This window comes from Leptopilina heterotoma, unplaced genomic scaffold (genome assembly GCF_015476425.1).
Source record: "Leptopilina heterotoma isolate Lh14 unplaced genomic scaffold, ASM1547642v1 Lhet_47, whole genome shotgun sequence".
In the NCBI taxonomy this organism is placed as follows: Eukaryota; Metazoa; Arthropoda; class Insecta; order Hymenoptera; family Figitidae; genus Leptopilina; species Leptopilina heterotoma.
The window spans coordinates 2583910-2598336 of record NW_025111098.1 but is presented as its reverse complement, the minus strand read 5'-3'; the positions used below and the strand labels follow the sequence as shown (position 1 = coordinate 2598336).

At 28.2% G+C, this 14427-nt stretch overlaps 4 protein-coding genes across 4 annotated transcripts; 3 read left to right on the top strand and 1 right to left on the bottom strand.

Moving 5' to 3' along the window:
- Positions 1-901: 901 nt before the first annotated feature.
- On the top strand, positions 902-1400 carry LOC122507496. Its single transcript, XM_043620245.1, has one exon. The coding sequence runs from the start codon at positions 1008-1010 to the stop codon at positions 1398-1400; it is 393 nt and encodes a 130-aa protein (XP_043476180.1). The 5' UTR covers positions 902-1007.
- A 25-nt stretch (positions 1401-1425) lies between these two features.
- LOC122507495 (methyltransferase-like protein 25) lies at positions 1426-10509 on the top strand. The gene is made up of 4 exons (XM_043620244.1): positions 1426-2004; positions 3355-3709; positions 4746-4843; positions 10173-10509. The coding sequence occupies exons 1-4, from the start codon at positions 1426-1428 to the stop codon at positions 10404-10406; spliced, it is 1266 nt and encodes a 421-aa protein (XP_043476179.1). The 3' UTR covers positions 10407-10509.
- Positions 4847-9766, bottom strand: LOC122507494. The gene is made up of 2 exons (XM_043620243.1): positions 9609-9766; positions 4847-7763 (listed from the first exon to the last, which is right to left on the bottom strand). Exon 2 carries the CDS (start codon positions 7700-7702, stop codon positions 5297-5299), a length of 2406 nt encoding a protein of 801 aa, XP_043476178.1. The 5' UTR covers positions 7703-7763; positions 9609-9766; the 3' UTR covers positions 4847-5296.
- A 1235-nt stretch (positions 10510-11744) lies between the features above and the next one.
- On the top strand, positions 11745-14195 carry LOC122507462. Its single transcript, XM_043620182.1, has 3 exons — positions 11745-12408; positions 13008-13446; positions 13635-14195. The coding sequence occupies exons 1-3, from the start codon at positions 11782-11784 to the stop codon at positions 13970-13972; spliced, it is 1404 nt and encodes a 467-aa protein (XP_043476117.1). The 5' UTR covers positions 11745-11781; the 3' UTR covers positions 13973-14195.
- The last annotated feature ends 232 nt before the right edge of the window (positions 14196-14427 follow it).

The following is a 14427-nucleotide window of genomic DNA, read 5'->3' as shown; positions in this document are numbered from 1 at the left end:
CAATATTTATAAAATTAATCGGACGATATTTTTATTTTTAACAAAAAATTCAAATTTTGTATTTTTTGAAATTTTTTTAAATACTTTTAAATAATTATTCTAGAATAAGAAATTAAGCAATTGGTATATATTATATTGTGGAAGCTAAATGATCATGAAAAGAACAACTTGTTTTTTACTCCACTACTCATTTTTTATTAAGGTTTTAATTTAAAATAATAGATATTAAGCTCAAAAGAACCTATGCGACATTTATATTTTAGGTTAGTTCAGTTGTTTATTTACATTCTGTGGTTAGATTTAAGCGCCATAACCACTAGGAAATTCTAGGGAATGTAGATTAACTAAACGCGTTCATTTTAAACTGGGATTACGCTTGTGAAACGCACTAGCGGTTAACTCTGACGATCAAGAGTTGAACGAGTTCAGTTGAACCAAGCTTAACCGCCAGTTGGTGAAACTGGCCCTTAGAGTGTAAAAGACAAAGCTATTTGGCTATCCCTTATTGTACTCATGAACTCTGCTTTGTTTTTATGTTTTTTGTTTGACATGGGGCTCCACACTCGCCACAGAAGAAAAATTTTAATTTGAGTTCTCTTTCTCTTTTTTCTGGAAAAACCATTCTTGTCTTTTTCTCTTCTATGACATGACAGAGACCTAAAAGTTTGCCTCACTCTGCATTTTATTACTTTTTCCAAAAACAGAAAATATAGAGTGAGACAAACTTATGCCTCTGTTATAGGAGAGAGAAAGACCAGAATGGTTTTTCCAAAGTCGTGTGACCGTAACCTAAAACCGAAAGCAGAATTTTATGAGTAAAAGAAAGATAGTCGATACCTCTATCCTTTTCACTCTTGTGAAATTTTTTGTCAAATGGGACAGTTCCCTAACATCGATGCGCAACTTCTCCTATTGTGGACTCCACTTAAATAAAGCAACTAGTTGTCAACCTCTTCCATGCGTTCGCACATGGTTCTCCGAAAGTCTTTTATTTTGACAATTCAATAATGTCCAAGGAATTAGATGTCAACAATGTTTTCGAGGAGTTGTTAATGTCAGAGAATTTAGCAGCAACAAATAATTATGAAGAAGGATATAAAGTAGGAAAAAATAATTTAATGCAAGGTTATCATCTTGGTTATCACAAAACAAGTGCAATTGCCGCACAATTGGGATTTTATAAAGGTGAATTAATGAAAAGTCACACTCAATCAGAACTTTTAAAAATTGGTCTCCAAAAGGAAAACTTGCTTTCAAGTATAGATAATTTTCCCGACCATAACAGCAGTTCAACTGAAATTGTAAAGTCTTTCGAAAGCATAAAACTAAATTTTAATAAATTTTGTTCCATAACGAAAAGTAGTTTAACATCTTTCGAAAAAGATAAGCTCAATTTTTGAAAGTGTGACAGTATTTTTAGACAAAATGCCCTACGAAGAGCACTTGACAAATGTACTTGATTTGATCGGGAAATATCAGAATCTTGTAGACTGTCATTTGGTCGATTTCATAACGGAAGATCTTTGGGACAAGTTTGTCCCATCATCAATGAAATTAGAACTTGAAGGAATTGCTTCTCAGGATCCGAAGACTGATTGGTGGAAAACTGAATTGAGTTCTGAATTGAATAGTTTTAAAAAATTAACAGAATCCTTAAAACTAAGTAATTGTCCTGAAGTGATAAATTTTAATAGTTTAACGTCGATGATTTCAAAGACCGAAAACAGGGAGCGAAACACTGTCCCGTTAAAACAAGAATCTTTTTTTATGAAGAACAAAAAGTGGCATGAAATTGACAGGTTTTCGAAGGCAATTGCTCACTTTATGGAAAATGACTTTGATTTAATCATAGACGCCGGATCTGGTAAAGCATATTTATCTCAGTATTTATCCGAAGTTTATGGAATTCCTGCATTAGCTATTGAATCATCAACGTCACATTACAATAGTGCATTATTGCGGAAGGACTTGATACATCAAAAATACGGTCTCTCATTTCCCAAAGTGAGTTTCTTGATAAATTCATTATTACAGCTAATGTATGTGGGGCATTCTCCACAATATTTCCATTCAAAAATTTGATTTGGTTAGAATAATTTTTTTTCGATTCTGTATTGAAAAAAAGAATACAAATTTTCTTAAAGATAAACACAGGCCTTAGATATTAACATTTCAATTCAATTATTATTTTCAACAATTTTTAACTAAAATTCTTCTTTAAATTAATTATTTTTAATGATTTTCAAGAAAGTTCTTTGACAATTTTCAAATCCGTTTGTTTAAAATATTCAATTTTACGAAATTTCAATTGTAAATTCTTCAATATTAGAAAATAAAAACTTCAAATAATATAAAAAAAAAAATTCAATTAAACTTTTTCAAAAAAATTAATTTCAAAATTCAATTATTTTTTTAAAATTCACGCTATATTTATGAAAATAATTGAATTTCTAAAATTTTTAATGAAATTCATTTTCCTAAGAAGAATTCTAGTATTTACGAAAATAATTGAATCTCAGTAAAAGTTTTATTATTTATGAAAATAATTGAATTATTGCGAAGAAATTTATAAAAAAAATTTGTAAATAATTGAATTCCTGTGAATTTTTTATTATTTTATGAAATTAATTAATGATTAATTTGCGTAGAATTTTATCAAATTTTTATAAAAATAATTGAATTTTCTTGGAAAAATTTATTAAAGTAGTAGATATTGAAAATCATTGATTTGAGAAAAATTCATGACAAAAATTGAATTTTTGCTAAGAATTTTATTGAAATTTTTGAAAATAATTGAATTTCCGAGAAGAATTTAATTATTTCTAAACATAATTGAATTTTTTACGAGAATTTAAAAAAAATTTTTAATGCAATTGAATTTCTGCAAAGAATTTTATTAGTTTTAAAAATAATTGAATTTCTGCAATCATTTGTAATTTCTGTGAAATTCTCCAAATTATATCGTACAATTTACGACCTTTTCGTCTTTTTTCTATCAAATTACGGACTTTACGGACCTTTTTTTAAAAAAGAAACTGACTTTTACGGACTTCAAGCAAATTTACCTTTTTCAATCTAAAAACAATGTTTTCAAAAAACTCCTTCAAAAAATGTAAAAATCAATTTTTTAATTCGGAAATTTTTTTGTAGTTACAAAAACACATTTTCTAGAAAATTACGGATGGATTTTAAAATCTATCAATTTTAAGAAAAATAAAAACATAAAAAGGGTCAGAATAATTTCTGATCATTGATTTCCTTTCGTCATTTTATTTCTAATTAACAGTTATGTTCCTTAATATTTTTTGTAAAATATTTCTTTGGATATATCTGCAAATAATTTTTATTTCGCAGGTTTGTTACGTAAATGAAAGTATTAATGAAATGACAGACTATTCCAGTTTGATAGATGTCAACTTTCTTGATGGAAATAATAAGAACAACGCAATCTTGGTTGGCCTACATACTTGTGGGAATTTAACTCACGCTATGTGTAAATCTTTCATTTATGCAAAAGATATAAAATGCCTGTGTATTGTTCCATGTTGTTACCATTTAATTACGAATTCGTTTACGATCGAACCGCATTTTTCCAGAAATGCAAGAATGCTTGCTCAACAATCACTGGAAAGAATAAGCTGTAAAACTGAACCTATGTGTGAAAAATTATTTTATCGAGCAATTTTGCAAGTTCTTCTTCGATCTTTAGGTTTGTTAAAATACATAAAAAATATACATTTAAAAGTAGACAATAGTATTGAAAATCTTTATATTTCTCAAGATCATGATTTTATATAAGAAGGCACCTTACGTGCCTTATAAAAGATTTACGACTTTTTTTTTTTTTTTTTAATGGAATGAATGAATTCTAAAAATTTCTAATTTTTTATTTTCTAAAACTTTTTTTTTAATAAAGGTGAATTTCTAAAAAAAGCTTTTTCTAATGAAGGTGATTTTCTAATTTTCTTTCTTCTTATAAAGGTCGTTTTCTAAAAAAAATTTTTTTTCTAAGAAAGGTAATTTTCAAATTTATTTTTTTCTAACAATATTTAATTTATGATTAAAAAATAAAATTTATGAAAATGCATTAATTCTTTAAAAAAAATATTTGAGATTTCGTTTAAAAATTGTAGGGGATTTTTTCCTAAAGATATTTAAAATTTTCTAAAAAAATGTTTTATTTTGGAATATTGGAAATAATATTTTGGAATAATTTTGAAATAATTTTGGCAAATTATTATTTCTTTTTTTCAAAGAACAGAATTTTGTTTAAAATAATTGTGATAAGAAATAGAAATTTTATGAGACTTTTTCTTCTTTTTCAAAAAGAAACTCATAATTTTGTGAACAGAATTGTGATTGATAAGCAGAAAATATGCAAAATAGTTTTTATTTCCTAATCTTAACTTTTTAACAATTTTCTAACTTTTATTAAAATTATGGAATTTCACAAATTTCAGGAAAATAAATATTAGAAATCGTAACTTTTCAGAAAAATTTTTTTTTATAAAACAGATTTCATTAGAAATCGATTTTTTAGACACAAAGGATTAGAAAAAGTGACCACCTACCCTATCTGTGATGCCTGAAATTGTTTTATTTAGAAAATTTATTTTTTTAATTGTTTTGATAAAATATTTAACGTTATCGAATTAAATGTATGTTTAAAAAACTGTTTTATAAACTGTTTTAAATTTCAAGACATATTACTTTATATTTAATCTAATATTTTTTGTATTCTGCAGAAATCGACGATGTGAAAATTGGTCGTGGTGGTCCTTCGAGCGATTTTCCTAATTATGCAAATTGGGCTTTAAATAAAGTTGGTGTTTCTTCAAAACAGGTATTTACAAAAATTACAATTTATTTATGTACTTACATACAATAAAGTTTATAGAAAAATATTCTTTCGTACCAAAAGCAATAATTGACTATCAAGAATTCATTTCTCTTTTTACGAATAGTTTGCGAATAAACAACATAAAATAAAGAATTGCGTTTTACCTTCAATTCAAAATACATTCATTAAACCAACTAACATTTTTAAATTTGAGTTTGACATTCGTAAATTTTTCACAAATAAAGTTTACTAGAAATCGTGGTACATAAGTATAAAAAATATGGGGATAAAGTAAATTTTCTCTTTCAAAAGATAATACTGTAGATCTTGGACTGCAAGCGAAGGAACAATTTCTGTCTCGATGTATTAAGAAATACACAACATCACAAGTTTATTGTTATAAAAAATAGTTTCTTAATTGTCTTTATTGTTGAACACAATTAGCCTTAACGTTAATTAATAACTTTCCCAGATATTAGTCAGTGGTACAGCAGCAAGACTATCCTCGTTCGAAATAATAAATCCTGGACACCTAATATCGTGATAAGGGATGAAATGTTTTTCCTCTGTTTCAACAAGGCGTTGCAATCTGTCAACGATTCCGTCGTTGTGTAATAATTTACCAATAATACCAGCCACTATCTTCTCACCATGTTTGTAGGACAAAATTTTCTCTACCTTGAAAAACTTTAAATTGGAAGAGAAAACAATGTGATTAGAAAACTTTTTTCCGTTATTCTCGAAAATCCTGTACTCCACACCATGAATGCAAGCCTTCTTAAACAGCTGTATATTCCTATCGTGATTAATAATCTTCCCAGCAGCTCTTACTAATCGGATTTCTTCTTCCTGAGGGCAACGAAGCATTCCTTTTCCTGAACCAATGAAGTAATGTCCTTCTGTCGACCCTTCCACGTGCACATTACAATTTTTCAAAACACGATTCATCCCTCCGCGAGCTCTATCACTTATGGTTGATATTTTTGGCGCTACAATCACGAATTTCTGCATAAAAAATCTACACAATACTTGATCAGCCACGTGAGTGGGACTTTTAATGTAATTCGCGACTTTTCTAACAAGCGATTCAAACGGTAAAGCCGAATGTGACCACAAAGGACCCCATTTTCGAACAGAATTTGTAAGATGACTCAGAAGGTGAATATCGAACACCATGTTTTTTAAACCGTACAGAATTTCGTAGTCGTGAACAAAAGAAGTAATAAGGCCATCAGCAGTAGTCAAATCCTCTTGGCTGATTGAAGTGGAATTAAGAATGCGAATAGCGTTAACGAGTTTTTCAAAATGACACAAATAACGCTGAGGCAAAAGTTCCTGGATGCATGGAAGTGCGAAATACAGTAGCCAGTCACGCCACTCAGACGCCTTCCACGTGTCGCATAATTGAATTCTGCAAGGCTTTTTTGAAATATTCATGGAAGATGTGAAGGTAAGTAACTTGGCGTCAATTGCTGTTAATGAATCAGGATTTCTAATATACCACTCCTCTTTTGAATCAGTAAACCAACGTCTAGCCAATTCTCTGGCAACTCCAAGATATGCATTATGAGCGCAATCTATCGGCACATTCTCAATGAGATCAAATGAAGGCAATAAAAATAAAATCGAAACGCCTTTTACACCATTTGTCAATGGTGTTCCTTCAAGGACATGTTGTAACCCACACTTACGTATTGAGTCACTTGTTCGTAACGGGTGCTCTCCTGCTTTATAAACCCAACAGTTTCCCTCCATTTGACCCTGAACCAAGCAGTAAGGACATCCATTCGTTTCATTACACTTTTCCATACGTAAAACGTCCGCCTTCATCAATGAATCTGCTATAAATGTTGTTGTTATAAATCGACTCACTATCTCAGTTTCTCCATCCGGTGTCCAAGAAATTCCGTTAGAATACAACTCCCTCAGCTCGTTGCAGATCGGACGCAGAATAGAGTTCATGATTGGATTTTTCTTTGCTATCCAAAGTCCGGCAAGGAACATATTTTGCGTTCGAGAGAAAGGCGACAACTCGTTTAACTGCAACATGACAGGATACATTTTGACAGACGACTTTGTCAATTTAATTCCCTTGGTCCATAGAGACAGAGAAAAGTTGTTCGGATTCGACAAGAAATTCCCAGGGTTTCTCAGCTGCCTGTACCGTTCACCGTCGTAAATATCTTCAATGCCATCTGAATTTACTTTACACCTGTTGTCCCTATATTTTAAAGATTCGGCAATATTCGGAATTTTTAAGAGATCTTGTAGCTGAGGAATTGTGCGTATATGAATAAAAGTTGCAACGTTTGATTCGTCGAGATTTGGGCCGCAACTACCGCATTTGCACTCTTTTTCTATTACACGGTTGCTTCCAATCTCTTGTTTGCAAAGTTGGCAATATAAATAAGTAACTAAGTTATTATTATTAATACCCAGTCTGTTCCATAAGTCATCTTTAGTGATGGGGAGATTGATACTCCGATAAAATTTTGTCAACCATATAAATTTATCTAGTATAGACTCAATGGAAGCATTGTGTTTTATCGCTATGCTTAAATCCATAACGAAAAGATCAAGAGCCCTTATATCTGGATGCGCTGTTAATGGTACGCACATAGCCATAAGGTTCACTCTTTTTGGTGCTTCGTTATCGCAATACATATCTTCGCCAGTACTATCTTCTTCATCGGTACTGTCTTCTTCGTCAGTACTAACTTCTTCGGCAGCACTATCTTCTTCGCCAATACTATCTTCTTCGCCAATACTATCTTCTTCGTCAGTACTATCTTCTTCGTCAGTACTATCTTCTTCGTCACTGCTATCAATTTTGAACTCATTTATTTCCATCATCTCTGCCATTATTGGAATAACTTTAAATTTTATTCTTTCAAGAACAAATATATCCAAGTCTCGTTCAGCTCTGAAATGAGAAATTAAATTTGTTAATGTTGAGAAAAATTTCCAAATGAAAATACTTATAAATAAATAAATAAAATTGGTCCAGGAAATCAGGGAATAGTCAGGAATTTTTATTAAAAGTACTGGAAAATATTAAATTTCCAGAATTTATAAGAAAATTTTTGTTTTTTTTTTATTTGCCTCATAAACTAAAAAATTACTACAAATTCTAAAACAAACCCTTCAATTTTCTCTATTTCTGACAATAATAATAATTTCAAAATTAATTGAATTTCAAAAGAGTTGCGTTTACAATCTTCATAAATAGATGAAGTTCAAAGGTTTCAATTTGAAATTTTAGAAAATTTCAATTTATAGTGAATTTAAATAGAAATTTTAAGAACAACTGATTATAGAAATTCAATTATTTTCAAAAGTGATAAACCTTTTTCGCATAAATTCAATTATGTTCAAAAATTTTTTTAAATTCTTGTCAAATTTTCAACTATCTTTATAATTAATAAAATTCTTTTCCGAAATTCAATTATTTTCAAAAAATTTAATAAAATTCTTGGCAAACTTTTAATTATTTTCAAAAATTTTCCTCATTTCAATTATTTTTAATATCTACTATTTCAATAAATTTTTTCAAAAGAATTCTTTTATTTAAACAAATTTTTAATAAAAATTTCACAGGAATTCAATTACTCACCAATTTTTTATAAATTTCTTCGAACCAATTAAATTATTTTTTAATGAAGTTTCTCCAAAGAATTCAAATATATTTAGAAAATTAATTGAAAAAATAGTTCTAAGAAATTCTATTATTTTGAAAAATTTAAATAAAATTTTTTTAAAAATTCTATTATTTAAAAACATTTTGACAAAATTCTTTACAACATTTAGTTAATAAAATTGCAATTTTAATAAAATTTTCCCATGCAATTCAAGTATTTTCAATACAATTCTTCTTAAGAATTCAATTATTTTCACAGATAATACATTTTTTTCTGGAAATTCAATTATTTAAAAAAATTTGAATAAAATTCTTCGCTAGAAATCAATTATTTTCATAAATAACAAAAATCTTATCGCAGAATATCAATTATTTTTTATACAATTTTAAATAAAACGATTACATTTAAAGATTTTTATTTGACATTTTTGATAATTGAGTTATTTTTTAAAGTAACTAAAATTCTTCAAAAGCTGATTTTCAAAAAATGCAACAAAATACTTGAAAAAATGTATTATTTTCAATTAAATTTTACAAAATTTCAATTATTCAAAAAGATTTTTATTATAGTATGTATTTGAAAAATTTAATTATCTTGAAAAATAATTCAAAAATTATTTTTGAAAGATTTGTGTGTGTATTTCGCACTATAAAAATCGAAATAAGTTGCATTTTATTATACTAAAAAAAGTGTTATTTTTTTAAATATTTGGAAAAAAGTCGAAAAAGTCGCAATTTTTGAAAATAAATCGAAAAAAGTTTCAATTTTCTTGATTTCCCTGACAAAAAAATCGTTGTACATTTTTAATATTTTGAACGAATGAAATAAAAATGAAAATTGATCTGCAAACAAATGAAGTTGATATGCAACTAGTGAAATTATTAATGCTTACTTCTTATAAGAAATATTAATTTCAGCTTGACAATAATATTTCTACAACAATATACTACTGATCAATATATTGATTGAATTTCCCGTTTGAAAATACACGTTTTTAATTTAAGAAAAGTTATTTTAAAATAATATGAAACTTACATCGAATGAATGATCTAGAATATTCTGAATGAAAAATGAAACAATTCTAAATATAAAAATGGAAAACAAGCAAATTATATGAGAATTTTACAAACCTCTATTGTTTTTACAAATAACATATCCTCATTTCACAATAAATAACGAAATAACTGCCAAGAAGAAGAACAATACACAATAGTAAACTGACTGGCTAAGCACTTGTTGCTCTGTATGTATGATGTATAGGTTAGAAAGCCACAAACATAAGGGTGCAATCCTATCTCCCATGTGTACCGAACTGACCAAAAGAGATAGTCGATAGCACTATCCTTTTCACTCTCATGAAATCCCACACCAAGTTGTAAAGGTGTTTCTGCAATTGTTTGAAAATGCATTTTTGTTTTGTCTGATTCAAGAAGTCTCTAGTCTTCTTGGTCTGATTCAAAGTAATTGCACATTCTGCATATAAATTTATGATAATTTGCTTTGAATTTAATGGTTTAAAGTGAATTTATATACAGAATGTCGATATTACATGTTGGCATATTTCTCTGAAACTATAAGCGAAGGAAATTTTTTCTACCAATTTTTAAATCTCTTTGAGAAACAATCTGTATAGAAATTGTAATTTGTCCGAAAATTTTATGTGAACTTGAAAAAGTTTGTTATTTTTGTTGCAGATTCCATCGAAAGAGTGTTTGGAACATATGTACAAGACTTATGTTGCTGAACAATGGAAACTAGAAGTTTTCCACATGTTGAGAATGTATTTAGCACCTGTTGTAGAAGCAGCGATCGTTTTGGATATGGCGACATTTTTAAAGCAAAGCAACGATTCTTTGAAACCTAAAATTATTCAACTATTCGATCCTGCAGTATCGCCTCGGAATTATGCCATTATAGCAACAAAATGAAAAACTGGAATTTATTTTGTTTTTAAATATTTTCTCTTTACAAATTTTGTATAATATACTGTCAAAATAAAAAAAGAAAAAAGTTGTATCATTTTAATTTAAATCACCTTTGAAATCATTGTTCAAAGTATTAAAAAAGTTCCTTTATTTATCAGGATTGCAATGAAAGAAAAAAATCGAAAATCGATTGCTTCGGTTTTGAGAAAAGTCACTTTTTAGAAGGATTTAAACGCTTTTTTACATTTTAAGGTCTTTAAAATATGTAAAACGCAATTAATACCAGGTTAAAAATTTTTTTTGAGCATAAGGTCCCTTTTCTCAGACGCGGTCACATATAACAAAAAAAATGTTCCAAAAGTCTTTTGCTTCTGAAGACGTTAAATTTAAAAAAATCATAACTACCGTAATTTTTATCAAATAAAAAAAATAAAAACCCGGTATTTCTTTATTTTTCATATAGAATTCGAAAAAAATTGTTTTATTAAAAAAAATTTTGAGTGAAAAATTTACGGAGAATGCCCTGTTTAAAAAATATGATAAAATTATCGTCTGAAATTTAGTTAGAAAAATAAACAAATGAATTTTCAAATAAAAAAAATTGAATAACAAAATGGTATTTTTAGCATTTTCAGCCTAAAAGCAAAAATTTGTATTCAAAATAATCCTTTAAAAATTATGAAAATAAATTTTTCATTTTGCAATTTTTTTGGGAATTCAAAAACATATTTTCTACAAAATTACGCATTGATTCCAAAATCTATCAATTTTTAAGTAAAATAAAAAGTCAAAAAGGGTAAAAATATTTTATGACCATTGAATTCCTCACCAAAAATTACAAAAATAACTTTTTGTCCTACCTGCACGGAAAGTATGTCATTTCGGGCACTTAGAGCGGGCGCAAAGTGACTCATTCCAACGCAGGGGTAGGGGAAGCGGGCGGAAAATATTTTGCGCCCGCTTACCATCCTCCAAGCGGGCGCAAAATATTTTGCGCCCGCTTCTTCTACCTCCGAGCGGGCGCAAATTATTTTCCGCCCGCTTCTTTCGTTTTAACGGTCATAAAGTAAAGAAAATTTTGCGTTACTTTATTTTTTTCACGTAAAATAGCTAGTTTCGTATACATAATATGTAAAGTACGTATTTTACCCCCCTCTACTCAAAGATACATTGTGTATTAAACATTTTAAGTAAAAAATGCGAGATATTTTACTGTAAAAGGCCACGTAATTTAACTAAAGTATTTTATGTGTCCAACCCTGCTCAACAAACGATGATTCCGATTCCCTGTCTCATAAAGGTCTTTCTCCAATAGGATTCAAAAAGCGGCGTTGCGTTGATTTGCAGACGCAGTAACGTCGGGTTGCTATGGTTACCCATGCTAAAACCATACGTTAGTTACGCATCGCAGCGTATGAGTTTAGGATTCTATTGGAGAACGACCTTAATATCTGGTTCTATTCCCTCCGAAAAACAACGCCGTAGCGTAGCAGACGACTTAGTGTTAACGATATCAAGCACGTTTCTTTTTGTCATTGCTGAAAATTGTCAAAATTCGAAAAAGATGATGGATAATTCAAATGATTCGGATGAAAATGAAGATACTAATTTCCACACACCACCGGAAATTCGCGAACTTGTGAAAGAGGCTCAAAAAGATTTCCTGCCGTCAACTTCAAAGAATAAATATAACAGTGTCTACACAACATTCAAGACCTGGGCCAAATCAAAAAAGGTGACGACTATTACAGAAAATGTTATGTTAGCATATTTGATAGAATTATCTGAAAAGTATAAACCACCAACGGTATGGTCAACATACTCCATGTTAAAATCTACTCTAAAAAACAATGACAATGTTAACATTGCAAGCTTTATGAAAGTTACAAGTTTTCTGAAAAGAAACTCAGATGGTTACAAATCAAAAAAATCGAAGACGTTATCTCCCGAAAATGTTAACATGTTTCTGTCCGAAGCTCCGGATGACATATTTTTGGCTACAAAAGTAAGTAAAAATATATATATCTATAAAAAAGAAAATAAGATAGAAACAAAATAAAACAAAAATTTATATAATCAATAATTATATATAAAAAAAAGTTTAATAAAAATATGTATAATAATTAATAATGCGTGCAAAAATAATTTCATAACTGCACAACAAATCAACAAATTTATTAATTTAATAAATAAAGTTACACGTTAAATAAATAATTGATAAATATAATAATATAAAAATAAATACTTAAAAATAATCATTTCAAAAAAATCATGCATATCATTGTTAAAATCTATAAAATAAAATGCAAATATTTATTTATAAATAAGTACAATATATATTAAAAAGTATAACAATAACAAAAAAATTATAAATTAATTAATTAAATTTTATAAAGTTAAAAATCAATAATACATTAAAAAAATATTAATTAAAAATAATGATTGCTAAAAATGCATGCATATGATTGTAAAATATATAAAATAAAATAAATAACCTTCTATAAATAAATAAAATATATTAAGAAATGCTTTAATAATAAACAAATAAAACAAAAACTACCAATTATATAATAAAAGCTAATTAAAAATTGAAATATTTTTTAGGTTGCTTTAATTTTCGGCATAAGTGGTGCTTGCAGAAGGGAAGAATTATCAAAAATAAAAATGGAAGATGTTCTTCATGAAGGCAATCTGCTTTTAATAAAAATACCAAATACAAAAACCAAAACACCACGATCATTTACTGTGGAAGGAGAATTTCGAGAAATTGTGTCAAAGTACGAATCTCTAAGACCAAAAAATGCTAATTCGAATAAATTTTTCCTTAACTTTCAAAAAGGAAAGTGCACCACCCAAGTTATTGGGAAAAATAAATTCGGTAAAATGCCGAGTGAAATTGCCAAATATTTAGATCTCGAAAATCCTGAATTATATACCGGACATAGCTTTCGAAGGACATCTGCTACATTACTAGCCGATTCTGGTGCGGACATAATCGCTCTTAAACGTCTCGGAGGTTGGAAAACTTCAGCCGTAGCGGAAGGTAAAATTTCATTTTTATTTAAATTAAAATTTGTTTTTCTAGTATTTGACATTTTATTAAAATCCTCCCTATAACTTTTAACGAAACTTTGTTTTCCTATATTTAAAAATTGTTTAAAAATAACTAATTTATATAATAATAAATAAATAAAAATGAACTAATATTCTAAAAAATAAATATATTTCTAGGTTACATTGAAGAATCAACAACATACAAGAGAAAAATTGGAAATCAAATTGAAGCCTCAGTGAATTTAGCCTCATCAAGTGGTTCAAAGCAGATCAAGGAAATTCCATCGAATGAGTCAAATAATAAAAAATCAAATAAACGAAAAATTATCCACGAAATTGCATCAGATATTGACTCTATTTCAACTGCAGCTAGCTCATCAGGGCAAAACACATCAAACAAAGTTCGGAAAACCAATGACATTCATTATTCATCACAAATTAATAATTCTCAAGAATCAAACAATCAATCAATTACATATAACATATCGCACTGCACATTCAACATCTACAAATAAATAATTTGACATTCACACATCTGTATCTTTTGCTCATATTTTCATTATTTTTTATCTCGCCTCGTTAAGTTTTTGTTTCAAAAAACAACAAATATGTATAAAATTTAATTTTTTCTTAACGAAAGTTTATGAATTTTGTTAAACTACAAAACATACCATTCAATGTGTGACATTTAAGTATTGTTTAAAATATTTTCAAAATAAAAATTTTGGTTCAATTTAAGATGTATTTAAAATATTCTTAAAAAACATATAGCCCCATGCTTGTTTCCTTTAAATCTCTTTTTTAACTTTTTATATACAGTTTGTGTCTAAAATGAAATGCTTTTTGTCCAGGTAGGACAAGAAAGTTTGTTCACACCTCGGACGCAAAAAATAATTGAAGCGAGGGCAAGATTAGGTAAATCGAAAAAATCATTAAAAAGAATTCACTGCTCGTGCCCTCAATGACATAC